The sequence below is a fragment of the Antechinus flavipes genome, chromosome 4, assembly GCF_016432865.1.
Source record: "Antechinus flavipes isolate AdamAnt ecotype Samford, QLD, Australia chromosome 4, AdamAnt_v2, whole genome shotgun sequence".
Classification (NCBI taxonomy): domain Eukaryota; kingdom Metazoa; phylum Chordata; class Mammalia; order Dasyuromorphia; family Dasyuridae; genus Antechinus; species Antechinus flavipes.
Window position 1 is genome coordinate 81,634,982 of NC_067401.1, and position 27,994 is coordinate 81,662,975.

General features: G+C 43.4%; 1 protein-coding gene across 2 annotated transcripts in view; it reads left to right on the plus strand.

The window, feature by feature from the left end:
* The window catches only part of COQ8A (coenzyme Q8A), a 54,773-nt gene that overhangs the window by 13,109 nt on the left and 13,670 nt on the right, over positions 1-27,994 (plus strand). For both annotated transcript variants that reach the window (XM_051993425.1, XM_051993426.1), the window contains 3 exons: positions 13,329-13,514; positions 18,067-18,465; positions 20,848-20,914. In XM_051993425.1, coding sequence (XP_051849385.1) covers positions 13,347-13,514; positions 18,067-18,465; positions 20,848-20,914 — 634 coding nt within the window. In that variant the 5' untranslated portion in view covers positions 13,329-13,346. The remainder of the gene's footprint in view (positions 1-13,328; positions 13,515-18,066; positions 18,466-20,847; positions 20,915-27,994) is intronic.

Here is a 27,994-nt window from a genome sequence, read left to right on the forward strand (position 1 = left end):
GCAACATATCTAACATATATAGGACTGCTTGCCATCTAGGGGAGGGGGTGGAGGGAGGGAGGGGAAAAATCGGAACAGAAGCGAGTGCAAGGGATAATGTTGTAAAAAAAATTACCCTGGCATGGGTTCTGTCAATATAAAATTATTATAAAATAAAATAAAAAAAATATATATATATTAAAAAAAAAAGAGTGGAGCTGGATTGGAGGCTGAAGAAAGCAGAGGCAGAAGCAAAGGACAATCTGCAAGAGCTCTTGGAACCAAGCAGAGAGATAGGCCTCAACTAACCAGGCTACTTTGGAAGGAGAAAATAAACGTTTGTATTTTTACCAACTGGCTGCATTTGGGGTAATTATTAATCTGAACTGATACTAAGGCTGCCTCCAGAAAATCTCCCCCGAGAAACCTACCTTCTCCCAGAGAGAACCATCATCTCATATATCATTTTAAAGAAGAAAAAGAACTCAACAAAATGTTTAAAATATAATTAATTAAAAAAAGATTCTTTCTATATGATGATCAATAGTGGCATCCTTGGGAACCTGTGGATTTCTTTTCAGAGCCTAACATTTTTCCCCCAATTTTTTTTTATTAAAGTTTTTTTTTTAATTTTCAACATTCATTCTTGAAAAAACCTTGTGTTCCAAATGTTTTTTCCCATCCTTTTCCCCATCCTCTCCCCTAGATGGCAAGTAATCCAATATATGTCAAGCATGTGCAGTTCTTCTATACATAGCCCTACAATTATCATACTGCACAAGAAAAATCATATCAAAAAGGAAAAAAAAAGAAATAAAACAATGCAAGCAAGCATCAACAAAAAGAATGAAAATATTGTGTTATGATCCACACTCAGTTCCCATAGTCCTCTCTCTGGTGCACATTTTTAAAATAAGTATGTCTCTCCCATTTGAATGTAAGCTTCTTTAATCTTATTCTAACAGTATCTAGCAAAGTGCCTGGTGTGTAGTAGGCCATTAATAAATGCTTGTTGATTAATTTTTGCCTTAAGCCTAAAATATTGACTCCCTCCTTATGAGTGTTAGTGCTCTGCTATTCTTGGATGGGAGAGCTGGTTAAAAGCCAACATGTTTGCACCAAGTGGTAGCTGGCATCATTAACATCCTCTGCAACAGCTGACATGGCCAAGGTCACATGGCATCTTAGAGTCAGAACTAGAACTCTGGTCTTGATGGCCACTTCATCATTCTTTCTCCTGTACTACTGGAAGAGTCAACAGTGCATGGTTTAATTTCAAAGAAGCTATCAAAAGAGTGGTCAGAGAGATCGGAATATGTTGCAGAAAATATAGTTAGCAAAAATTCTTTAACTTGTTAATTAAGAGATGGTTTATATGTACTTGGGAAGAGAAAGAGCAACCATTACTCCATGTTTGATGACCCTCCTTTCTTCTTTTTGGCTGGACTTCCTAAACTGGTAGATTGGGGAATGGTACACACGTGCTATATTTGTATTTTAGCAGAGCATTTGAACAAGACAGATGTGAACTGGATTCTAATTAGTGTCAGAACTTGTTTTAAAAAAAAAAAAGAGAGTTAGTGATGGTTAATGTATTGATGCCAAACTGCAAGGTAATTAACAGTGTCATAGGGATCTATTTTGGGCCCTGCTATATTCAAAATTTTTACCTGTTCCTTGGACAAAGATTTAGATGACATGCTTATTATATTCTCAGGAGATAAGAACTTGAGAGAGAGATAACAATCTGCTGAGCAAGAGAATCTGGATCCATCAAAATCTTAACATGTCAAAACGTCAAATGTAATGGAAATATTTTATTAGGAATAAATATAGGATACTACAATTTGGTTAAAAAATATCAACTTCTTAAGATGGGAGAAAGGGGGATAGATGTTTCATGTATAAAAGATCTATGCATGGTGACAGTGAGTGGGTCTAGTGCACAGAATATTAGACTAGTCCGCAAGAGCAGATAGTCACTAGCTGGGTGACCCTGGCCAAGCCACTTAACTTTTTCCTTGTAAAACTGTAAAGGTTAGTTGTGTGGATGAGAGTGAGCTCCCTGAGGACTTTTTTTCCTGTTCTGGGTTTTTTTTTTAATCATAGAAACCCCAAAATGAACTTTTTAAGTGATAATGTGAGTGTAGATGAGCTCAAGAAGAGTGAAAATGGGGGTTAATAGTGTCAGTGTAGATGAGATGACAAGGGAAGAGAAGATGGTGAAAAAGATTACTGTTTGTCATTTAGAATTTGGCACAGGCGGCATAAGTAGCTGGTGTGAGCATTAACTAAGAATATAGACCCTACAGTTTAAACTTGTTCTACCACTGACTGGTAACTTTGTGACCATGCATGATCTTGGACAAGGGACTTCAGATGCCTCACCTTTAAAGTAGAGTACTTGGACTAGATTGCCAAGGGCCATTCCAGTGCTGAGGTTCAGATTCTATTTTGTGAGCTTGCCTTGTGACCTCTGAGAATGTCGTTTCATTAGAGGAGGGGAACAGAAGCCAGAGTGCAGGATATATGATAGGGTGACCTTGGTCAGTGTGGTTAGCTTTTTAAAGAGGAAAGTTAGTTCTGTGTTGACATGGACACATGGTAAATGTTGAGAGGAGTCCAAGCCAGATGGTTGGAGTAAAGCAGAAGTCTCTTGCCTCTCTCAGTGCCTCTGGAGCAGGCACCTTTGCTAGTCTCATTAGAACTCATGTTCTGTTGTCAAAGCCAGGTGGCTAGGCTTTGGACACATAATACCGTAAACAACGACCCCTCTTAAGCCCCTATCTCCTGCCCCTCCTTTTTCCTTTCCCCATATGTGACACATCTAATTCTTACTGTACCACACAATCCATTCCCAAAATAAAACTGTCTGCTCCAATAGGAAGGGAGTTAGTTGAGCTGTCCTAGGCTGAAGTCCAGAAATAAAAAGCCACTCCATCTGTTTATATAGAGAAGCAACTTAGATCATTTTAATAAATTTAGTTAAACAAATATTTGTGACATTTCTATTACGGGCAAGGCTCTGAACTAATTCAGTCTAATTTTACAAAGTTCCCCATGGGGATGGTATGTGGTGGGTCCCTTTAGCTGTGTGACCTCCATCTCCCAGGCCTTGGCATTCTTATTGCAAAATGGTGAGCAGGAAAGAATGGTGTGGAGACTGCAAGAGTTTTCTGTCCGGCTTTCTTGAGTGAGCAGGTACTAGGGCTGTTCTCTCCATGGGAGGCCTTTCTCCTGGCTTTTGCTGCTGAGAACTTGTTTTTCTCCTGAGCTCCAGGCTGCACTGACTTGCCTAGTTTCAGTCTCTTTGGAAAGGACACCATGGGGACATCTGTGAGGGCCCTCGGCAAACAGCTTGGTTTCTCTTTATCCCTATGTTGCCTGTTAGGACTTTCCCCAGTATTTTACAGCTCCCTCTGCTTTGTGGTCCAGAGTGACTTAGGATTTACAAAGTGCTTTCTTCGGAGCTGTGTAGCACTGCAGTTACTGTCCCCATGTTAAGGTGAGGAGAGTGTAGGTCATCTGAGGCCTTAGGATCATCCTGAGGACTCCTACCCTCTGTCTAGTCTTCTATCTGCCAGTTCTTGTCAGTTCTACCTCCTCGTACATCCTCGGTGCCCTCACCGAGCTTCCTGACCCACCTCCCTGCTTCCAGTCTTTCCTCCGCGCAGCTGCCAGATTGCTATCCTAGGAACAGGTCTGAGCATGGCACTCCTCTGCTCAGGAAACTCCGGTGATCCCTGGGGGCCTCTAGGATCAAACACAGAGCCTCCTTTTCCATAAGAAAGGTTCCACACCCTCCAGCTAGCTAGTTTGCCTGTTCTCCACAAGTCCCAGTGGGAAAGGAGAGAGCTGAGCTGGGATAAGAAGCCTCTTGTCTTCATATCCCAGTGACAAGGCCCATTTCCTCTACTCTCACCCATTGGTACATACTGCCTCTGCCTGTTGGAATGTCCAGCTTTTTTCAAGGACCGGCCCAGAAGGTACCTGTTATATGAGGCTCACCCTCACCCCTAAAACTGCTTTGTTTATATTTTGTCTTTATCTATGCTCTGGATGTTTCTTTCCTAATGTAAGTGTGTTGAGGGCAAAAAATAATTTTTTGTCTTTGTTTCACTGGTACCTAGCACTGTGCTTGATGTAAGAACACTAATTGATTCAGTGGATAAATACATAAGACTAAACAGTTCTGATCAGATTTAGGAACTACAAACGCTATACAAACCGAGGGCATTCACCCTGGCAACATGCTGATTCAGCTTAGGGCAGGAGAGGATAACCAGCCTTTGTAGACCATTTCAAGGTGGAGGCTCTGGAAAGGCTTTGTTGCCTCCCTTCCCCCTTAATGACCAATGGAATTCTCATTGGGAGAACTTCCTCTTAAATAGGAACAGAGATGAGGAAGCCAGCCAGAGTCCCTTTGCCCTACTTTGCAGGGGGTTGAAATTTTATGTTAAAGGACCCAGATATGTGCTTATTATTCAGCTCCCTCCCTTCTCCAAGCTGGGAATATAATCACTTGATTTAACTTTTGCCTTAAATTGGCAGCTGACCTTCCTTCTTCACCAGCTGGAAGTTGGTAAGTAATAATAGCATGTATTTATATCTTGCCTTTTTTTCCGAAGCGTTCAAAGTATGTGGCAAACACAGAGGCATTTTCTAGTTCTTCTCTTGAATGATAAAATGGCACTTCAACATCACTCAGTGACTTAAATAACAGCCAGGCTCCTTCCTGTCTCTTCTTTCATGAGTCATGTGGTCATTTCAGTCCTTTGGTGGTACTGTACAAAGTCCTTATTGCTTCAATTATAATGAAGAGCCTAATCTAGTCAGGCCTCATTCACATAATCTTTCCTTTCACTGAATTTATAGGATTTTAGGGCTGGAAAGGCTTTGTGCTGGATCTGTGCCCCATTTTATAGCCCCAGAGTGATAGGTATATTTCAAAAGACTCCCATTCCTGCCAGAACAAAAACACTTAAACATAAGATTTAACAAAGTCTCTAAACTGGGATTTCAAATTCGTGTCATGATGTTTTGTGGAGTAGGTTAGCATTTAAAGGCCTTCTTCTTGGTCATTTCTTCTCATCAAGGAAGAAGAGAAAAAAAGGCTAGATTTTAATAGATTCCAGATCAGTTTCACTCTTCCTGTGTCTATCTTTTTTGACTTTTGTCCCTCTTTTTAAAAAAAGTTGTAACTTTTATTTTTTCAATTAACAAGAAGCATTTATTTTCCTTCCCTTCCCTCCAAATAAAAACAAACAATTATATGTAGTTAAGCAAAAATCAATTCCCACATTGTCTATAAACACATATCTCATTCTGCATATTAGTCCATCATCTTTCTATGTTATTGGGAAATGTTCACCAGCATAAGTAAAAATAGAGTACAGCCTGGATAATGTTAATTTGTGGATTTCTAAGTTGGTACGTGGTCCCCAAGATCCTTTTCTGTTTGATGACTCTGCTTTGGAGCCATGGTGGCCATTTTGTTGACCAGAGTTCTCCTTGACAGCCATCAGATTGACAAAACTGATAATAACTGTAAATAACATGTACCAGAGATCTGAGGATAAACAGGCATCTTGATGCACTGTTGGCAGAATCAGGAATTGAACCGGCTGTTTTGGAGAGAATTTTGCCTGAGAAATTATTAGACTGCACCTCCTCTTGGACCCCAGGATACTCCTCCCCAGCCTGTACTACACAGAGACCAAAAAAAGAGGGAAAGGATTCTTGTGTGCAAAATTCTTATAGCAGCTCCTTTTGTGGTGGCAAAGAGCTGATCACTCTGGGTCCTCTTCAATGTTTATGGTGTGCTGATGAATGTGTATTCCAGGAACCTCGCCAGTGTCTAGTAGAGTGTTCTGTAAATAGTGTGCCCTTGGAACATAGAATCACAGGCAGAATTATTTTGAGTTGGAAAAGGCCTTAGGGATCATTTAAAGTTCAGTCCCCTCAATTTCACAGATGAATTGGCATCTTCTTATGCTTGGTGAATGAACAAATAAATGAGTGAATGGAATATAATTTTCCTGGCTTCCATCATTTATAATCAAGTGACTTTCTTAATCCATGAATTATGCCTAATCAGGTAAAACAGGTCAGTAAGCATTTATTAATCAGACACTGTGTTAAGCACTGGAGGTACAAAGAAAGGCCAGGTATTTCCAAGCTAGTTGAGAGACAGTGTTCAAACAACTTTGTACATAACAAAGAATCTACAGGATAAATTGGAGCTCTTCTCAGAGGGAGGGCTCTCGCACTGGGGGGATAAGGAAAGGCTTCCTGCAGAAGGTGGGATTTGTGCTGGAACTAGAAGGAAGCAGGGCTTGCTGGAGAGCAGGCCTGGGAACTACCAGTTTAACATAATGTCCATGGGTCAGATATTCTCAGCAATACAGAGGAGGCACCAGGAGACTCCTTGGAGGAGCAGGGTATGGTATTCTTGCTTATTTGTTTGGATTTACTCAGAAAACTCTTACCTTATGTTGGAATCCTTACTAACTGCTAAGTAATTAGAGTTGATCTAATCTTACAAGAAGTTGTTTTGGCCAGAACCTGAAACAAGGTACTAAGTAGAACTAATCAAGACAAGGCTTGTGTTCCCACCTTTACTCATTGGACTCCACAAGTATGCTAGCTTCACAAAGTACACTTTCTAACTTCAAGAGAGTTCACACCTCCCTTAAAGTCATTGGGCCAGAGAGCACTATGGGAGAAAACCCATAATCCCATTCTCTCAGAAGAGGCAGATAAAAAGCCAGCGATGAAGGATCTATAGCAGAATACATTTTTTCCTCTTGGCTGGCTGATCGCGCTAGACTCGAGAGAAACGACTCTGCTGCAGAGAACACTTTTGGGATTTCAGTGGAGCTACGCCAGAAGCCCTCTCTCCGCGGCAAGTTGGTGCTGGGCTCCCCAGAAGGAGATAAGAGAGATCTTCCATCTCTGTTGGAGGCAGAAGAAAGCAGAGGCAGAGGCTGAAGGGCAGAACCTTTGGATTTGGAGACATCCGAAGGGCTCTAAGCCTCTAAACCGGCTGTGCCCTGAGAAGAACAAACTCCAACATTTGAACTCTTAACAACCTTATTCAAACAAACAAGGAAAAACTAACGGGTGCATGAGAACTTTGTGTTCAGGTCCTGGCTGTTAGTTATTCCTTAGGCCATCTTGGGCAAGTCATACAACCTCTCTGGGCCTCAGTTCCTTATGGTGCTCATAAACACTTCTTCATTCTGGGGTCCTTTGCTTATAGCATCTCTTGAAGATGGTAGGCAGTCTGGTAGAGTGGGTAGAATGACCCACCCCGGCCCTGGGACCCTCAGCAGATCACTCTAGGTGGCCCTGGAGGGATAGTTGCAGGGAAGGCATGGATCTGCTCTGATGGAAGGAGAAGCCTAAATCAGTAAAGTCTTCTGAGCCTGTGCATTTTACAGATGGAGAAATTGAGGCACAGAGAGATGAAAGGACTTGTACAGACTCTTGGGGCCGCTATTGGAGAACCCACATCTCTTGCCCTTGAGTGAGCGCTGCTCTGCAACTTGTTGCCTTTCCCCTTCCTCGGGAAGCTCAGGAAGCAGGTATCCTGTTCCCTAAATACTCATGGGCTTGCACTGTGCCGTCATAGCCCCAGAGGCCTCTGAAATCAAAAGGACCATAATGGAGACAAACGAGGGACCTCAGCAAGCAGTGGTTTTGGGCATGCTCACAACCTCCCTGTCCTCCTGACCAGTCCAGCTTTGGTCGGCCAAGGCACGGTGGCCTTTTTGTTGTGCCCAGGTTTCCTGTTCAGAGCTCTTGTCCCTGATGAAGGGCCGTGGCTTCATGTGGGCAGCCACAGTGCATTTATTTCTAGGCCTCTGTCAAGTGTCCAAGCAGTTCCTGGCCAGTAAATGAGCTGGGGCCGGATGTTCAGCCCAGATCCATTTTCTGGCCTCACTGGAGCTAGCCCTTGAGAACCAAGCTGGACCACTAGAGATCCTGTACAACTGTCCTCTCTTTCTCTCCTGTCTCCTCCTCTTTTAAAAGCCTGTGCTAAAATAACATGCCTGTATGTATAAGACATAGACTTTTTTTAATTAAAGCTTTTTATTTCAAAACATATGCGTAGATAATTTTCAACACTCATCCTTGCAAATCCTTGTGTTCTGTAGAGGGCCAGAACTTTGGAGAAGTCTACTTGAAACAAGGATACTTACAACAAGATGTTAACTCAGTGGAATTGATGAGATGATGATTCTCTAGTTCACACATACATAGTGTGCTGTAATGATGTAGTCATACCAAGGTATTTAAGGGTTGAGACAGACTGGGAATGAGACATTCCATCATAGACCATCCTCCTGGTGGCTGTCCTGCCTTCATCATTTCTCCACTAAAACCAAAGACTCAGGATAATCTCGAGGACCTCCAGAAAGCTATCCTGAACATTACAGTATTCCAAATTTTTTTTCTTCCTCCCTTCCCTTCACCTCTCCCCTAGATGGCAAGTAATCTAATATGTTAAATGTGAAATTCTTCTAAACATTTCCACAATTATGCTGCACAAATAAAATCAGATAAAAAAAATGAGAAAGAAAACAAAATGCAAGCAAAAACAGCATAAAAGGTGAAGATGCTATGTTGTGATCCACATTCAGTTCCCACTGTCCTCTCTCTGGGTGCATATGTCTCTCTCCATCACAAGATCATTGAACTGGCCTGAATTACCTCCCTGGAAAAAAAACTTTTTTGTTAGAATCATAGTTTGAGGCATCTCTGAACTAAAATGAACAACTATAACATTGGGTTTCTTACTATAAGAGTATCTTTTCACCAGTTTGTATCTCTGACTGGGACCAGCTTAGGAGAATTGAGTGGATGGGAGAGGGAATAGGCTTACTTCTGTATATGTGGGTGTTTGCTCTTTTATGGTGTTTTTGTTCACTTGTCTGAGAAAGTTGATAAGAATATATTTCCGTCTATCATAGACCCTTCCTTAAATTGTATAAAGACACTGGAATAATCCTTATTTGAGAGGCAGGTCTGCAGAAATGAGGGCAGATTTCCATTCATGTATTTCATTCCTGCTTCCCTGCTAAGCAGCTGTTAAGAAACAGCCAGCCTTTTTTTTCTGATGATTAAAAAAAGAGGAAAGCAAAACTTTAAAAGACATGAAGAAGACAGTTTTTAATTAAAGAAAACAAGCAAAAAAGAAACTGGTGTATTAATAAAAGAAACATTTCCCTACTGAGCAGTAAGTAACAAGAGAAAGGCTGCCCCAGGTCTCCATCTAATACCATCAATAAACATCCCACCCCCCTTACTTTGTCCCAGTATCCCTAGCTCCCTTCAGAAAACTTCTTGAAGTGGAATTTTACAGGCCTCCTAGTGAGCCTATAATCCTGGATACTTTTAATCTTATTTATTGGAGTGTATGTTTGTTTTTTCATATTCTTAAGGGGATAATAGGAAAGGAAGGGAGAGGATAAAAAGCTTCCATTTCAGGTCAAAACCAGAATTGTGCAGAAGTAAGAAAGAGACGAGGGCAAAAACCGTGAGAAACCTTTTAATGAGAACATTGGAAAATGTTCTCTTTTAGTAGTTCTTTGCATTAGCAAAGTTCTCTTTCTTCTGTTCTACATAGAGGCTGCTCTCTGCTTTTCTTCCTTTCTTTTTGAGAGTAGAGCTAAAATGAGAGGCTGTTCTTGTTTCTCTGGAGGATCCCTGTCACTGCTTTTTCCTTTCCCTCTTATAATAAAAAATTTTTAAGTGAAATAGTTCCTAGCAGTCACCTTTAAGTGGAGCAGCCTTTTGCTGGGGAATAAAAACAAAATGCTAACATCACTGGTGGTCTCTTGCTGCTCAAGTGCAACCATTTTGGAAGGTAATTTGGATTTCCTGAGGAAGTAGCTAACATGTTTATGCATTTTGACTCAGAGATCCCACTTGTAAGCATCTATCTGTTCCAAGGAGATCAAAGACAGAAAGGGAGACTCCATATATGCTAAAGTATTTACAGTACGCTATTTTTGATAGCAGAGAAACAAAGTAGATGTCCATTGATTGGGAACAAACAAATTGTGTGCATGGATGTGATAGGATGACCTTGTGCCATAAGAGACAAAAAGAGTGAAGAACTCAGAGAAAGACTTAAATGGGAAGACTTAGATGAACTGATGCAAAATGAAGTTAGCACAATCAGGAAAGTCCTTGATGTAGCTACCAAAATGATGTAAGTGGGAAGAGTAGTAGCTTCAGATCTCAGGGTTCAGGACCAAGTTTGGCCTGAAGGAAGGGAGGAGAAAATGCAACTCCTTCCCTTCTTGGGTGGATTTGGAGCCTTGGGTTCTGATGTTGTGCTGGTTAGTTTTACTGAATGGCCTTCCTTCCCTACCTGCACCCACTTACTGCTTTCTGTCAGCCCATCATTATAAGGGATGGCTCTGCTCTCTGGGGGAGTTATGTGTGGAAATATGATTGATATAAGATCATAAAGAGATTATAGGAATATGGATTTATAACTGAAAAGGATCTCATGATACTCTCCAGTTCAACACACTCATCCACTCTCCTCATTTGACAATTTGGGCAACTAAAGTTCAGAACGGGAAGACTTGCGATCACAATTAGTAAGTAACAGTCACCACCTTTCACATTTACATGCTTTACATTTGCCAAAATATTTTCCTTATAGTAAAATCTATGGGCAAGTCCATAATGTGGGTGGGATTATATAAATAGCCAGTTATCACAGTGGATGGACTTAGGAGGTCCAGACTAGTTATGTAATCCTGGGGAAGTCACAACTACTGACTCAGTTTCTTCATCTATAAATGGGAATAATTATAGTACTTCTCTCCCAGGGTTGTTATGGAGATCAAATCCTTAAATTTTCATATAAATGCTAGTTGTTACCATTTCTGTTTTTAACCGATGAGGGACCTAAGGCCTGAGAGCTTGAGGGATGTGTCAGTGGTCATAAAGCCAGTCATTGTTGGAGCCAGGATTCAGACCCGTTTCTACCCCTAATGCTTGAGCTCTTCAAGCTACTTAGTGACAACTTTGGGGGTCTGTTGTATAAGAGATTCGTAAGGTTGGACCAGAGACTGTCAGAATTTTCTCCTACTTTTGAGATTCTTTCATACCAGTCCAGTAGTACTGATTCAGTCCTTCCTCAATGCCAGGGCCTGTGCTAAGGGCTGAGGTTGCCACTTCCCAGATGTGTGACTTTAGCTAAGTACAGATGCCTCTCTGAGCCTCTGTCACCCACTTTGTAAGGAGGGTGACATAAATTAATAAATTCTTAGTAATTGTGGAATTGAAATTGTGAATTAAAGTGATAGGGAAATGAGTTTGTAAGAGTACTCTTTTGTTTTTATTTGTTTGCTTGTTTTTTGACTTGAAACTGCTTATGTTCCCCCATGACATGTGAGGCCATGTGTTTCTTAAGTATTGAAGAGTTTTTTCTTACATCAGTCAGTCAGTCTATGAGCATTTAAGTGCCTGTCATGTGCCAGACTTCACACTGTTTCCTTGCATTTTGAGGAGAAAGTGCTCGTGGGGCCGGAGGGGCCCAGGGGATAGAGGGCTGTGCCCAGAGCCCAGGAGACTCCTCCTCCCTAGCCCCGACCTAGACACTTCCCTGTCTGCGTCAGTTTTCTCACCTGTTAAATAAGCTTGCAAAGGAGAGGGCTAGCCTCTCCAGCATCCCTGCCAAGATAACCTTAATGGGGACCATGAAGAGGTGGACAGTGGAGCCAGGGCTCTTCCCACTGTGCCCCTCCGCCTCCACTCTGTCCTCACCTGGGCTTCTCCAGCTTTCCTTTTTGGGAAGGAGATCAGTCGGGCTGCCTTTTCTGGTAGGAAAGTAAGTCAGGTGTGGTTAAGCTCTTCTAGTCCATATGAATCATGACTTGAAAACCATCCAGGAAGAAGAGGACAGGGGCCCATGAGACGGCTCAGCGTGCAGCCCCAAATGCCATTGAGTCAGTCGTTATTTTCAGTGAAATCAAGCCTACGTGGGCTTTGCCACATCACCCTCTGCCTTTTGTTTTTGACTATTATGGAAGAGATTCTTAAGTGTGGCTTGGTGTCTTTTGGGGTGGGGGGGTAAAAGAATCTTGAGTCATTTTGTGCTTCCTTTGCATTGGAGCATATAACGTTCCCACCATATGAGTGTTAAATCCCTGTCCTAGTTATTTAGGAAAACAATCCAGGAAGGGGACAGACGTGGTGAGCAGAACACAGGGTTCAAAGCGGGGAGGGTCCCAGTCCACCTGGCTGCTTGCTGTGTGGGAAATGAAATGACTGATTCTACTACGGCCCAGAAACCTCTGCGGGCTCTGTTTTCTCATCTGTAAACAGAAAAAATGATCGTGAATCTTGGGGCCTTGTGGTGGGAGAGTCTCGGTGAGCTGTCAAGGCCTTGGGACAGCTGGCCTTGGGCCACTTGGTCCTGGCCCTGGTGTGGCTAGAGTGGGCCCCTGGGGGCAGGCCGTCCTCCTGTCTCTGGGGTCCTCACCAGCTGTCCCCTTGTTTCTTTCTCTATCCCTCCCTCTTCCTTAGATAAAGATGGGCTTGGAACATGATTGTGAGTATGTTTGTGACCTGCCCCAGTCACTTGACTGTGGTCCAAAGGACAGACCTTTCGACCCAGACTCTGCCCCTAGTGTGGGAATGTTCTGTGTCTCCTAGGATGACATGGTGGGGAAGGGGAGGGGAGAGGCAGGTCTATCCATGGGAAAGAGCTATCCCCTCTCTCAGAATCAATCATTGGGTTGTTGTAGTTATCTAAATCAGTTTTGACAGAAGATTAATTTAATTAATGGGGGTCATGTGAAGAGTCTGCAAGTGGGCGGTCCCATCAGCTGGGTGGCCTTGAGTCTGGAGCCAACAAGACCCAAGTTCCTGCTAGCTGTAGGATCCTGGGCAAATCACTTAAATGTTTTCTATCACAGTGTCTTCATCTGTAAAATGGGGATAACCACAGGAGCAAATGAGTGGGTATTAGGCACTTCATAAATGTTCATTCCCTTGACCTGGGGGTACCCCTTGGACACTTTAGGGATTTCTGGGTTTGGTGGCCTTTGCCCTCAGAGCCGCTAAGACTATTGGATATTCATGCCAGAAGCTGCCCAAGGCTCTGATCACATCTGTGTCACTCTCCCAGCCAATCTGGACCAAAGGGAGGTAACTCTTAACTCATTTCAGGGAATAGATGAAATGTCAGTCACCATTTGTTTAGGGACGGTCAAAGCGTCTGCACGGGCTATGTTAGTAGTCTGAGTTATCCAGCTCTGGGCCTGGGAGGCTGCCTTTCTGTGGTCGGGAAGCATCTTCTCTGATGTGTTCTTCTCCTTCAGCCTTAACAGCAGTCCGCCATGTTGGGGGACGCCATCATGGTGATCAAAGGCTTAGCCAAGCTGACGCAAGCTGTCCTGGAGACCCAGCTGCAGTACCTGGGCTTTGGCGGCGAGATGATCACAGCCGCCAGGGCCCTGCAGACCACGGCCGAGCAGCAGTTCAGCGCCGTCATGGCAAGAGTGCAGGTAAGTTGGCTCCTCTTTCTACATGTCCTTTCTGGTGGGGGGGAAGGAAGTGGTGGAAGTGCACGGCGATCTCCAGGCGGGGCCCAAGCCCATTGTAGGATTGGCGATTAAAGCCATGTCCTGGTGGCCTCCCTCACTGCGGCGTGGGCCAGGCTATTTAGGTTCTCTCTCCCTCTAAAAATGGGGGGCAGGATCTCACTGTGTCGCCTGGATTCTGGGGAAGAAATAGGCTGTCAGAGCTCAAAGTGACTCTTGTTTTACGGGCAAGGAAATGGAGGGACTGACCGAGGCCCTCTGGCTTCAGGACTCTGCACTGCCCTGCACTTTCCGCCATTCTGAACTAGGTTGGAGGGGCTGAAAGCCATCCTCACTATCCTGAAGCTTTCTGGGCAGGGCCCTAGCATGAGGTCACCCTTCCCCAATAGCTTGGATCTGCCAAGGCCAGCCAGCCTGGGAGATGGGCGGCAGGACCAACGGGCTCCCTCCTGGGGCACAGGCTCAGTTGGATGGAAAGCAGGGAGGGGCCTCTTGGTCACATGCTTGCACCCACTCCATCTGATGGCCTCAAGGTCAGAGTGGGCTCAGGTGGTTGCATTTTACAGTCTTTATCACTGCTCCCACAAAACCAGTGGAGCCTTGAGGGACCCCAGCCCGGCTTCTGGACTATTCTAGAGACAAGTGGGTCAGCTGTCTGCTCTGGGCAGCGCCACCGGCCCCGGGTCGTGCGCAGCCCTCCACTGCAGGAGCTTTCTGCGGGAACAGAGTAGTGAGCCAAGCAAACTGTCAGAACCCTTCCCTACTTCTGGGGTCAAGAGGCAGGGTACAGCCTGGGCACAGGGAGGGAGGAGCTTGGTTATTATTATTGTTGTTATTGTTATTATTTTTAGCCATCCGTGCCCAGAACTCCTCCAGCTTTTTGGTCTGTTTTTGAGCTGAAAGTTGTAAGTGAAAAATGGACAGCACAGAGCACGTTTACAAGTTTGGTGCCCAGAGCTTGTCACACTTTGAGAGTTCCTTGGTCTTAATTTCAGTTGCAATGTGTTTGTTATCTGTGTAGTGTAATTCTTTTATTCCCTCCCCTCCTCTACCCACTGCCAACTCTTTCAAATTCTCCTTTTAGATTCTGTCTCTTTAGTCGTAGACTTTATAGGTCACTTGTCCAGTCCCCTTCTTTTCCACACGAGGAAGCTGAGGCCTAAGGTGGGGGCTGTGTGGGGGGAGGAGAAAGGCACATTCAGGCTGAGAGGTGAGGGGTCTCTGCTCCCCAGTCGAGGACTCTCTCTCCACTTGTTTTCTTCATACCTGTCATATCCCACAGAAACATGTTTGCAGTGGTCACTTCCTCTCGGGGAACCTGTCAGACTTTGGGAGAATTCAGGGTCAGAAGGGAATTCCCTGGGGAAGACATCTCTGGTTTTCCCCCCTTCCTTTGGAGAGGCAGAGGGGGGCTACCGGAGTGGATGAATTCTCAGCAGACTCTCCCATAAAAGGAATACCTCTCCCCTGCCTGTATAAAGGAAGAACTGGGCGACTTGTGGCTCCTCCTCCTGCCCCCAGCCCGTCTCTGCCCTCCTCTCCAGGGTGCCCTGGAGAGTAAGCGGAGGGGAGAGCTTCCTGTCCTGTCCTTGGCCCTGACAAGTGTGTGTTCAGGCTCTTCTAAACACTGCACGCTGCCAAGAGAGCCCTGTCATGAGACGGGGGCCTTGTTCTTACTCTTCTCTCTCAGGGGGAGCTGGACAGGTAAGTGCCTGTGGTCCTGCCTTGGACACCCATGGTCACTGACCATGGAGTGTATAGTAGAGGCAGCCGATAGCACGGTGATGGAGCCCGGGGCAACCTCGGACACTTCTTGGACCTACCCAAGGTGTTGTGAGGATCAAGTGAGATCCCCTTTGTAAAAAGCACTTAGTGTGGTATCTGGTACGTCATAGTGAAGATAAATAATCCCTTCCTTTATTTTATTCTTCAAAGATTTAATCATCATCTGCTTTTCTTCAAGATATGCAGTATCTTCCCCCACTGTCACTTGATAAGTGATCAGGGAATAAAGACTAAAAGAAGAATATTAGAATGATAAATAAAGCACAAATTCTAATTGGGCTGCTCTCTTCCTCAGTATACTGTACTAGCTTCCTCTTATCTTTTAAGTTCAAATTCAAACACCTTTCTTCAACATTCAAAACACTTTGTAACTTGACTCCAATCCACTCTTAATCTATATTACTTCCCTTAAAGCACTCTATTGAACTATTGAACAAATTATTTAGTTGTTCTTGAACTAACTATTTTTCAATTAGTTTTGAACAGTTGTTGAGTGCATTGATGTTATCTCATAAATTATTATAATGTACTGTTTATCTCACTATATGTTATTTCACTATCGAGTATCCCTTACTCATCTGCCTGTCTTTGAACAGACTCTTTCCGCTCCTGGAATGCATCTTTTCTTAACACTGCCGCCTCTTAAAACCCCTCATTTCTTTCAGAGTTCAGACTAAGCACCATTTAAAAGAATTTATTTTATTTCAAACTTAAAAACTAAAACAAGCATTTCTATAACAAAGTAGAATAGAAAAAAGATCACTGTACATAAAACTGCAAATCTGCTACATATAACTTGCTATTTCTTTTAAATATATAATAAAATTCTTGTGTAACTTTTTTTCCCTTTTGTCCTTCCCCCCTACCCTAGAGATGGCTACCCTTAGACACAAATATGTATACATATGTAAAACTATCCTATACATCTATTTATCAGTTCTTTTTCTGGATGTAGATAGTGCCTTCTTTCAATGGTCCTTTGTAGTTAAGTTTGGGTATTTATAATAGTCAAAATGATTTAGTTATTCAAAGTTGTTCTTAAAATAATTTTGTTGTTACTGCTTATAATGTTGTCTTGGTTAGGCTCATTTCACTTTCATGCAGATCTAGCCATATTTTTTAAAGATCATTGAGCTCCTCATTTCTTGTAGCACAGGAGTATTCTATCCCAGTCATATATCACAGCTTTATTGTCCACTTCCCAGTTGACAGGCACCCCTTCTACCTGAGCCCCTTTTGCACCTTCTGTCTACTAGCATCTTTTCTCAAAATGATTTTGTTTTTATTTTGTCTATTTATGTATGCATATGTGTATATGTTGTCTTTTGGATTAAAGGAGCTTACTTTCCCCCACACATCCCTTACATTGTCATTGCCCCTCTGTGCCAGGCACTTAATAAATAGTTGATTGGTTGATACATTGATACATCTACCCCTTCCCAAGTCATATAATGCATTCTAAAACCAAGTTTTCTTTTGTCCTCTGATGTTAAGGTTCCCATGTTAACTGTTTGGTTAGTTCTGTTTTGGTCATCTCCAGTGTGACTTTTCCCCTAGGATCTGCTAGTCTAGAAGGGCCACATATGACTGTGATTAACCTGCTTATGCAGATGGGGAATTGGCCCAGTATGGTGAGAAAGCAGAACTCAAGGTCACTGAGGGTCAATTAATGGGAATAACATGGATCTCAAAGTCTAGAGATCTGGAGCCTCCTCTTGCTCATCAGGATTGCCTGACCTTGAGAGCACAGGCCTCCTTGAGAGAGGCTTGTGTGACCCCTTCTTATATTTAAGGCCCTCCAAAGTTTGACTCTGACTCATCGATCTACCCTTACTTCACATTATTCCCCATCATTGGGGAATGACCAGACTGGGCTGCTGGGGCTCTGCCGTCTCTTTGCTGCTTGTGTTCCCACAGGTCTAACCTCTCTCGATTCCAGTATTCCTCATCCTAGAGGGCTCTTCTCTGACATCCCTCCTGCTGACAAGAGTGTTTTTCCTCCTCAGGTTTTCCTAGAACACTTGCCAGGGGCGCCTCTCCTGTGCTCCAATCTCACTGTGCCTTGTACTTCTGGGTCCAGAGATTCTTAGCCTAGGGTCTGTGGGTTTATTTTTATAAAAAATAATTCTATAGCAGTTTCATTATAACTGGTTTCTTTTATAATTCCATCTTTTATTATATGTATTTAAAAATATTCTTCTGATAAGAGATCCCTATGCCAAGATCCCCTTAAAAGAGCTGAAGAACCCCTGTCCTGGGGAGGAAGGAATGTTAAGTTTTCTTTTTTGTATATTCCTGTTGCCTATCACGGTTTCTTTGTTAGATTTGAACTGCCAAACTATTGGCAATGCTTCCTAAGAGTGTTCCACACATGAGGCACCTTATGCTGCTTACACAACTCTGTGGGGAATGGGAGGACCGTGGTATTAAAGAGGGGAATCCAAAGTTTGATTGACTTCTAAAGCAACCTGGCAGATTTGCAGCAGAGCCAGAATAAAAATTCAGTTTCCCTAGCCTCTGTGTAATGGATGGGGAATCAAGAGAGAAAGTAGGTTTTGCTTCCTTAGAAGCCCTTGAGAGTAGAAGAAATCCAGGATAGTCACAGGAAGTGCTATCTTCAGGTGGGGCTCTGGAGCAGGACTTCGTGGGCGAGACTTGTTATCCCGCCAGGTCTTCCTCTTTATTTCCTCTGAAACCTTGATCTACTTTTTTTTTTTTTTTTTTTTTACAGGGTACCGATCAGGCCCAAGAGCAGTATCCAGACACCGGGGACGATCTAGGCTCTGAATTCCATTCCTCGGAGCCAGAGGCAGAGGGGGCTTCGGACTTTTCTACCTCCACACCTCCTCCTCCATTTCCTGGCCAGCTCCACAGAGAGGGCCCTGCCCCTGCTTATGCTTCAAGTGGACCTTTTGGGAAAGCAGGGGTTTCGGGCCAGCCCTTTGGTCCTGCCTCAGGGAAAATCCATGGGAAACTTTTTGGGGACTCTAGGGACCCGTTTGCAGCCTCAGGCGTGCCGCGGAGGTTTTTCCACCAGGACCAGTCTTCAGTGGGGGGCCTCACTGCGGAGGATATCGAGAAAGCTCGGCAGAGCAAGGCTCAGGCCGGAAATAAGCCTCACAAACAGATGGTACGGGAGGGGGCCTATCACAGTGGGGAAGCGGGGCTGAGGGTGGGAGGTCTGGTGTTGTCTCCATTCCCTGGCGAGCTGCTTCTCTCTGGCATCTGGAGGGGCATCTGTCTGGGAGGTACAGGTCATCTTAGGGGTCTAGGAGAAGGTGAAAGGGATGGGGAGGGAAGGGGCAGGTGAAGGGTTCAGTTTTAGTCCCATTGCATAGGAAGAAAGGAGGGTTTTTCCTCTGGAGGCCTGTCCCTTCTCTGCCCTGTATTTACCTTCATGGACTGCAGGATCCTTACCCTAAGAGTGTGGCGGCGGCAAGGCTGGAGTCCCGTGTTCAAGTAGCAATTTCTGAGGTGTATGCAACATGGAGCAGAAAGGGAGGTGGGGGCTTTGTGGTCTTCCCCTGCTTCCTTTGATAGCTGTTTCCTTGCCTCTGGCTTACCAGGGAAGATGGCTGTAAGCTGATCAGCTAACAAGTCCTGAAACTTAGAAGGGTCCTTAGAAGGAACCTTTGAAATCTTCCAGTCCAGCCGGTTCAGTTTACAGGGGAAAGAACTGACCCCCTGAGGAGAGGCAGCTTGCTCAAGGCCACACAGGGACTTATCAGCTAAGCCAGGATTTGACTCCTAGTTCTCTGGTCCCGAATGAGGATAAATGTGCCCATCTATAGGAAACACTTCAACCTCTTCTTAGGAGAAAGGCGGTACTGTTACTGTGGTCATTTTATCATTATCATTGTCATCATCACCATCGTTAATAGTAGTAATGTAACTTATAAATCTAATTTTAACTTCTAGAAGTATAGACTGTGTTGATGGAAATATTACAGCAGTCTGGAGTCTATAGCTATTAGTATAGAGGGTAGAGACCCAAGATCAGATCCTTAAAAAAGGTCTTAAGGTGGAGGTCTCATTCTCTTCCTTATCCTCCCTCCTCTCAGACCCAGGTGGGTAAGCTACTCTCTCAGGTGTGTTGATAGAAAATAGGCCTCAGGAAGCCCTCCCCGTCCCACCCTTTTCTCCCCCCTCCACACTCTGGGAAAGCCACCTTCTCAGACTGAGTGTGGTGGGGCAGGCTGTAATGGTAACCCTGACACTGCTGGGCTCTGACTGGTTAATCTCGAACTCAGGCCTTCATGCTGCTGCGAGTTAGGCCCGACTGGCCATTTCTCTTAAATCTGTCGTCCCAGGTGTGGGGGTGGGGCGCTTCTGGGAGGGGGGCCCGCTGGGCCGCAGACTAGCTCCCACGGCTGATGTGCCATGGTGCTGGCTGAGTGGAGCTGCTGTGCTCTGGCCAGAGAGACTGAGATCGGATGTGGGGGTGGGGGTGCTACACACATCATATTTAGAGAGGCAGTTAGGCGGTCCAGATGGGTGGAGCGCTGGGCCGAGAAGGAGACCCAGATGCCAGCCCAGTCCCAGATGCTGGGCAACTGGCTCTATCTCTGTCGCTTCAGCTTCCTCACCTGTAAAAGGAAGCAAACAATGGCGCCCACCTCCCCAGGGGCTTGTGATGCTCGGAAGAGAGAGGACTGAGAAAGAGCATTGTAGAAATGCTCGCTACCCTTGCACTAGTCCTACTAAAGAGCCAGTTTCAAGGGCAAGAAACTCTTTTTAGCCCATTGCTTTCCTCCATCCTTTAAGAGTTGGCTGGAGGGTCCATGTAGCTGTGGATTGGATGAGCCTAGCACGCTGCCCTCCCCTCCTCCTTTCCCTCCCTTACTCCCTCCCCCCCCCCCCCCCCCCCCGCCCCTCTGATCCTGGCTCAAGGGCAGAAAGAACTGCATCCCAGAAGGAAGGGGGCTCATTAACATTCTGGGCTGGCCACTGGCCTCTGGGCCTTTGCTCTGTGCTTTCTGTTTGTACCTGGGGCAGTTCTCCTTGGAGGGCCTGGGACCTGGCAGCCTTCTCCAGCAGAAATCCCAAGGCCCCCCCAGCTCAAATGCCCATGGTGTGTCATGGTTGCTTCTCTCTCAGCTGGGGTCAGGAAGATGGGCCCCCCTTGAGCCCAGGGCATATGGAGGGGACCCAGGATGAGGGAGCTGAGGCCTAGAGAGACCATATGACTCCCAGGGTCACTTGAGCGGGAAGGGTCAGCAGTCTTCCCTGCTCCAGACCCAGCACTTTCCTACTGCCTCCTATCAAACTACAGACTGCTAGAAGGGCCTTGGCTTGGGTCTTGACCCTGGATTAATTTTGGGCCTTCTGTGGCCTGGGGCTCCTTCCCTGGCTTTCCATAGCCCTGCACTTGTGGGTCTTCTGGAGTCCCTGACACTGCGGAGGACACGGTGGGTTTAGCTGACTCTTCTGGGCCAGCGCTGGTCCTCCCCTCTCCCCCCATCCTTGTGGCCCATGCTTAGCCATCCCATGACTTTCTTTTTCCTCCTTTCAGTTAAGTGAGCGGGCCCGGGAGCGGAAGGTGCCAGTCACACGGATCGGGAGGCTGGCTAACTTTGGAGGTAAGCGGTCCCAAGGCATGCTCCTGCCTCCGGGATTTCTGCTCCTGCGCTGCCCCCCTGCACTCCGGCACATCCAGGAATAGGGCCTGCAGGTTGTTAGATGCTCTTTAAAGTTTACTCAGCGCTCACCATGCGCCAGATGTGTCCCAGGGCAGGAGGGGGGGTCTGAGGGGAACCCCTCCACCCCTCTGGCTGCCCACCCCCTGCCCACCTCCTTTGGGGAGCAGTAGCAAGCCGGGCGCTCTGCCAAGGACAGGCCTGTGGGTGATCCGCTAACTTCCCTGCTCAGCGCCATGGGGTCTCCCTGGGTGTGTCCGGCACCCTCTTCTCCCCCTTCCCCCAGACTGTGCCCCTGCCTACAGTGACTCCATGGTCCACATTCTCTCTAAGGGAGATTTTGCAAGGATTGTATTCCTGTTCTTACCAGGGAGGAGACTGAGAGAAGTGGAAGGGATTCCCTAGTGAGCTCTGAAGGCTGAGCCAGGACCCACCCCCCCCCCATGCCTGTAGCCCTCCCTTTCCTCTCTCTGTCATCTCCTCGATTCTTCTAAGATGCGAATGTGTGGGGAGGCCTCGGCTGCAGGTGGGCCCAGTGATCCTGGCCCGGTCCCTGCGGGCTCCACTGCTGCACTGCTAAGGGGATTTTCTCCTGTTGGAGTTCCCTCTGCCATAGGTCCAGTTCCCCTTCCTGTCTGGGTATTTTCACTTCTCTCATCTTCCATTAGGTTGTAAACCTCTGGAGGGCAGAGGCTGTGTCTTTTCCTTTGTCATCCTCCTTCCTAGCTCCCGACCTTCTCTCCCATGGCCAAACAGAACTTTCTGCATCTTCTTTAATAAGCTTAATTTAAATGACAGACTTCAGAATTGTTGGAAGAAGCTCGTGTTCTGGGATCTATTTGGGAAAGGGAAAGTTCTAGTGACTTTTCTGGGGAATTAGAATTGATCTGAATAGGAATTAAATCCTGGTGAGTTTTGGCCCGGTCCTTGCCCTCAGGAGGGGAATGACTGAAGGAGGTACAGTCAGATGTGGGCAGGCTTTGCTGGGTGGCCATCAGTTGTGTCCTTTAATGGTGGCGGTGTGACCGGCCCCAGGCCTTTTGTTAGCTGTGTCCAGGAGTTCACATCGTGTCCTTTGTCATTTAAAATCTAGTTAGATGTTCCGCTCTAATTCCTCTCCCTTCCTTCTCTTTCCTTTTCTGCCAACTTGCCCTGTTTGAAGCTGTTGCCGGGGCCAAGTAGTTGGAAATATTCCCCAAACTGAAGTGAAACCATCTGACAGTAGCCATATTCCACTGAGGAATACAGTGGCAGCCTGCCTTACACCTCAGTGTGGGTGCGTGGTGGCCGGCACACGAGCCATGGCGGCCATGTCTTCCAGTCTGGCCTCTGCAGGACAGCTTTCCCTTCCCTCTACTGCAAACACTTTCCCTTTTCCGGTTAGTTTATCCCCATTCTGTCTCTGCCTTCTAGGTATCTAGTTACAAACTTGCTTCAATTAGAATTGTTTGTTCCCTTTGTGTACAGTGTCCATCATATAACAAGCACTTGAGAAAGACTGTTAGTCATAAGAGATGACCTTAGAAATCACCTTCCTTTTACAGCTAAGGAAACTGAGTCATTTGCCAAGGGATATGCAGCTAATTAGTAGCAGAGCTGGACCCAGAATATAAATTCTTAGTCAACGAGCATTTAAGCATCTACTTGGTACTTAAGAGAGGAGGCAACAATGAAGTGTAATCCCTGCCTGCCTCCATGTGGGTGTGTATATCCCTTGTATATATGCATATATATATATATATTTGTGCATATATTAACCTTATAAAGTGATATGAACTTTACCTTACATAATATGTATAATATATAAAATTGTATATAAAATGTATTATCTATAGAATACACACTTATATATGTGTGTACATATATTTAGATTTTCCCCAAGCCATAATATAAGGTTAAAAAAGTTATTTTCTGGGGGAGGAATTTTCTGGCTTGAGGGATTAGAATAAGGTATTTTCACTCTTTTGTTGCTTTGTATGTCCCAATACCTTATCCTCAGGTGCCTAGACTTCTCTCCTGCCTCTCTCCCATCCTTTCCCTGCCCCCATGGGCAGATCTCTCCCCACATTAGGTTTGGACCCAGGAGAAGAAATTCCCTGAATGAGCCCTCACCAGTGCTGGGCTTGCAGAGATGTCACAGGGTGAAAATAAGCACTTTGATGTAGGTCATACATTTGTAGTGATGCAAAACATTTTCATATTAGCCATGTTTTAAAAGAATATACAGACCATAAAAAAGAATAATAAAGAAAGAAGTATGTTTCAAATTGCACATGTTTAACATACATTGGATTACTTGCTGTCCAGGGGAGGAAATGGGGAGAAAGGGAGAGAGAAAAATTTGGAACACAAGGTTTTGCAAGGGTAAATGGTGAAAACTGTCTTTCCATATATTTTAAAAATAAAAACCTATTTTAAAAAAAAAATTGTAAAAAAAAAAAAGACATTCTTCAATCTGCATTTATATTCTATCAGCTCTTTCTCATATCTGAGAATAGCATTTTTCATGATATGTTCTTTGGAATTGTCTTAGATCACTGTATGGCTGAGAATAGCTAAGGCATTCAAAGTTATTGCTTATTACTGTGTACAGTGATCTCATAACTCCACTCAGTTCACTGTGCATCAGTTCATGTTAGCCTTCCCAGGTTTTTCTGAAGCCATTCTATTCATCATTTTTCATAGCATTCCATCACAATCATATACCACAATTTATTTAGCTATTTCCCAGTTAATGGGCAATTCAATTTCCAATTCTTTCATCACAGAAATAGCTGCCATAAATATTTTTGTACATATAAGACTTTTTATTTTCTAAGCTCTTTAGGATATAGATCTAGTGGTGGTATTACTGGGTCCAAGGGTATTCATAATTTTATTGTCCTTTGGGGAAAAGATCCAAGTTGTTATCCAAAATAGTTGGATTAGTTCAGAATTTCAACCAACAATCCATTAGTGTCCCAATCACAATCTCTCCAACATTTATTACTTTCCTTTTTTGTCATATTAACCAATCTGATAAGTGTGAGGTGGTTCCTCAGAGTTGTTTTAATTTGCATTTCTCTAGTCAATAGTGATTGAAAGCATTTTTCCATGTGTCTACAGACAGCTTTGATTTCTTCTTCTGAAAACTACTTCTTGACATATTTTGAGGAAATGACTTATTCTTAAAAATTTTGATTTGTTTCTCTACATATTTGAGAAATGGAATCTTTAACAAATAAACTTGCTGTAAAAATTTTCTCTAGCTTTCTTCTTCTAATGTTGGCTACTTTGATTTTGTTGTTATAGATTTTACAGATTTTAAATTTAATGTAATTAAAATTATCCATTTTGTATTTTAGTGTTCTCTATCTCTTGTTTGGTCATAAATTTTTCTCTTATCCATAGATCTGAAAGGTAAACTATTCTATGCTTCTCTAATTTGCTTATGATATTATTCTTTTTTTGTTGTTGTTGAGTTTGTAATTGGTATTCTTTTTTTTAAATTTAGTAATTTTATTTTCAAAATACATGCAAAAACAGTTTTTAACATTTACCCTTTAAAATCATGTGTTCAATTTTTTTTTCCTTTCCCCCTACCCTCCCCTAGACAGAAATCTAATATAATCTAAACATGTGCAATTCTTCTAAACCTATTACCACAAATATCATGCTGCACAAGAAAAATCAGATCAAAAAGGAAAAAAATGAGGAAGAACAAAAGGAAGCAAACAACAACAAAAAAGGTGAAAATACTATGTTGTGATCCACATTCAATCCTCATAACCCTCTTTCTGGAGCCAGATGGCTCTCTCCATCACAAGTCTGTTAGAATTGGCCTGAATCAATCACCTAATCTTCTTGTTGCCATGTATAGTATTCTCTTGGTTCTACTCACTTCACTTAGCATCAGTTCATGTAAGTCTCTTAGAGATTTTCTGAAATCAGTCTGCTAATCATTTCTTACAGAACAATAATATTCCATTACATTCATATGCCATAACATATTCAGTCATTCTCCAACTGATGGGCATCCATTCATTTTCCAGTTTCTAGCCACTACAAACAGGGCTGCCACAAACATTTTTGCACATATGGGTCCCTTCCCCTTTTTAAATATCTCTTTGGAATATAAGCCCAGTAGAAATACTGCTGGATTAAAGGGGATGCACAGTTTGATGGAGTGGATCCAAATTGCTCTCCAGAATGATTGGATCATTTCACAGTTCCACCAACAATATATTAGTGTCCAGTTTTCCCACATCCTCTCTAACATTTATCATTGTCTTTTAGCTAGTCTGAGAGGTGTATAGTGGTACCTCAGAATTGTCTTCATTTGCATTTTCTCTAATAAATAGTGATTTAGAGTGTTTTTTCATATGATTAGAAGTAGCTTTAATTTCTTTATCTGGAAATTGTCTTTTCATATTCTTTGACTATCAATTGGAGAATAGCTTGTATTATAAATGTGAATCAATTCTCTATATATTTTAGAAATTAGGCCTTTATCAGAACTCTTGAATATAAAAATTGTTTTCCCAGATTTCTGCTTCCTTTCTAATCTTGGCTGCATTGGGTTTTTTGGTACAAAATCTTTTTAATGTATCATAATCAAAATTATCCATTTTGCACTTCATATTGTTCTCTAGTTCTTCTCTGGCCATGAATTCCTTCTTTTTCCACATGTCTGAGAGGTAAACTTATGATATTGCTTTTTATGTCTAAATCATGTACCCATTTTGACCTTATTTTGATATACATTGTGAGATACTGGTCTATACCTCATTTCTGCCAAACTGCTTTCTAATTTTCTCAACAATATTTGTCAAACAGTGAGTTGTTATCCCAAAATCTTGGATCTTCGTGTTTATTAAACACTAGATAACAATAGTAATTTATCAGGCACCTGTTCTATTCCACTCATCCACCAGACTTTTTTCATTATTACTTCTTTTTTTTTCCAAATGTATTTTATTTTTCCAAATATAGTTTTCAACATTCATTTTTGCAAGATTTTGTGTTCCAAGCTTTTTTCCCTCCCTTACTTACCTTCCTCCTTCCCAAAACAGCAAATACTTTAATATAGATTTAATATGTGCAATCTTTTAAAACATTTCCATATTTGTCATGTTGTACAAGAAAAACCACACCAAAAGAGGAAAAACCTTTAGAAAGAAAAAAGCAAACAAATAAATAGGAAAAGATGAAAATACTATGCTTTGATCTGCATTCAGTCTCCATAGTTCTCTCTCTGGATTTGGATGGCATTTTCTATCCCACGTCTATCAGAATTACCTTGAATAGTGATTCATTATTAAGAAGAACCAAGTCCATCACAATTTATCATCATATAATCTTCTTGTAGCCATGTACATTGTTCTCCTGGTTCTTCTCACTTAACTTAGCAACAGTTCTTGTAAATATTTCCAGGCTTTTCTGAAATCAATCTGTTCATATTTCTTATATAGAACAATAACATATCATTGCATTGTTATACCATAACTTATTCAGCCATTCCCTAACTGATGGGCATCCACTCAGTTTCCAGTTCCTTTCATCTACAAAAAGGGTTGCTACAAACATTTTGGCACATGCAGGTTCTTTTCCTTCTTTTATGATCTTTTTGAGATACTGACCCAGTAGAGTCAATTGTTGGATCAAAGGACATGACAGTTTTATAGGCCATTGAGCGTAGTTCCAAACTGCTCTCCAGAATGTTTGGATCCATTCACAATTCCACCAACAATGTATTCATGACCCACTTTTCCCACATCCCCTCCAACATTTGTCATTATCTTTTTCTGTCATCTTAGCCGATCTGAGAGGTGTGAAAGGTGTGAAGTGACATCTCAGAATTGTCTTAATTTGCATTTCCTCTAATCAGTAGTTGATTTAGAGTATTTTTCTATATGATTCAAAATGCCTTTAATTTCTTTATATAAAAAATGTCTTTGACCATTTGTCAGTTGGGGAATGATTTGTATTCTTCTAAAATTGACTCCATTCTTTATATATTTTAGAAATGAGGCCTTTTCAGAAACATTGTAAAAATTGTTTCCCAGTTTTTTGCTTCCCTTCTGATTTTGGCTGCATTGGTTTTGCTAATACAAAACCTTTTTAATTGAATGTAATCAAAATTACCTATTTTGTATTTCCCCATAGATCCAATAGGTGGATTATCCCTTGCCCTACTAATTTGCTTACAGTGTCATCCTTTATGTCTAAATCGTGAACCCATTCCAACCTTTTCTTGGTATAGGGTGTTATTTGTTGGTCAGTGCCTAGCTTCTGCCATACTATTTTCCATTTTCCCCAGAAATTTTTTGTCAGGAAATGAGTTCTTATCCCAGAAGCTGGAATCTTTGGGTTTATCAAACATTAGATTACTTGTAGTCATTGACTATTGAGTCATGTGTATCTAACCTAGAGCAAAGATTCATTATTCTATTTCTTAGCCAGTACTAAATGGTTTTGATGATTACTGCTTTATACAGATTTCTTTTTTGTTTCTTTGGTGAACTTTGTTCTCTTTTGGCCAACTAGCTACCTTTTTGGAGTAATTTTCAGGGAGGAGGAGGATAAAAAATATCCTCCACATGTCTACCTAGGGAATGGCATAGTGAGCCAGCCTTCTGGGCCTCTGGAGTGATTCGGCGGGGCCTGCAGGGCAGCCGTAGGATGGAGGGACTGGCAGCTGCCCTGGCTTCTGTGCCAGGCTGGGTCCCTCAATGGTCAGGATTTGGTCAGGAATAATTTTGCAGCATACTTTCCAAAACGGAATCCATCTCTCAAATAAGATGGGACCCCCAAGGCCATTTGGAGAGGGGAGCAGGGAGTTGGCTAAAGTCTGTGTCCAGTTCAGTGTTTCATTCACTGAGCTAATTTTTATGAAAATGGTCTGCCCTTCCAGGAGCCTCCAGGCTAGGGGAGGAGATGACATGGACCAAGATCATCCGGTACCTTGTCTTGGGAATGACATACGGGTTGTTCCCTGCCTTAGTCAGTCATTACACATTTATGAAGCACTCGCCATGTGCTGGG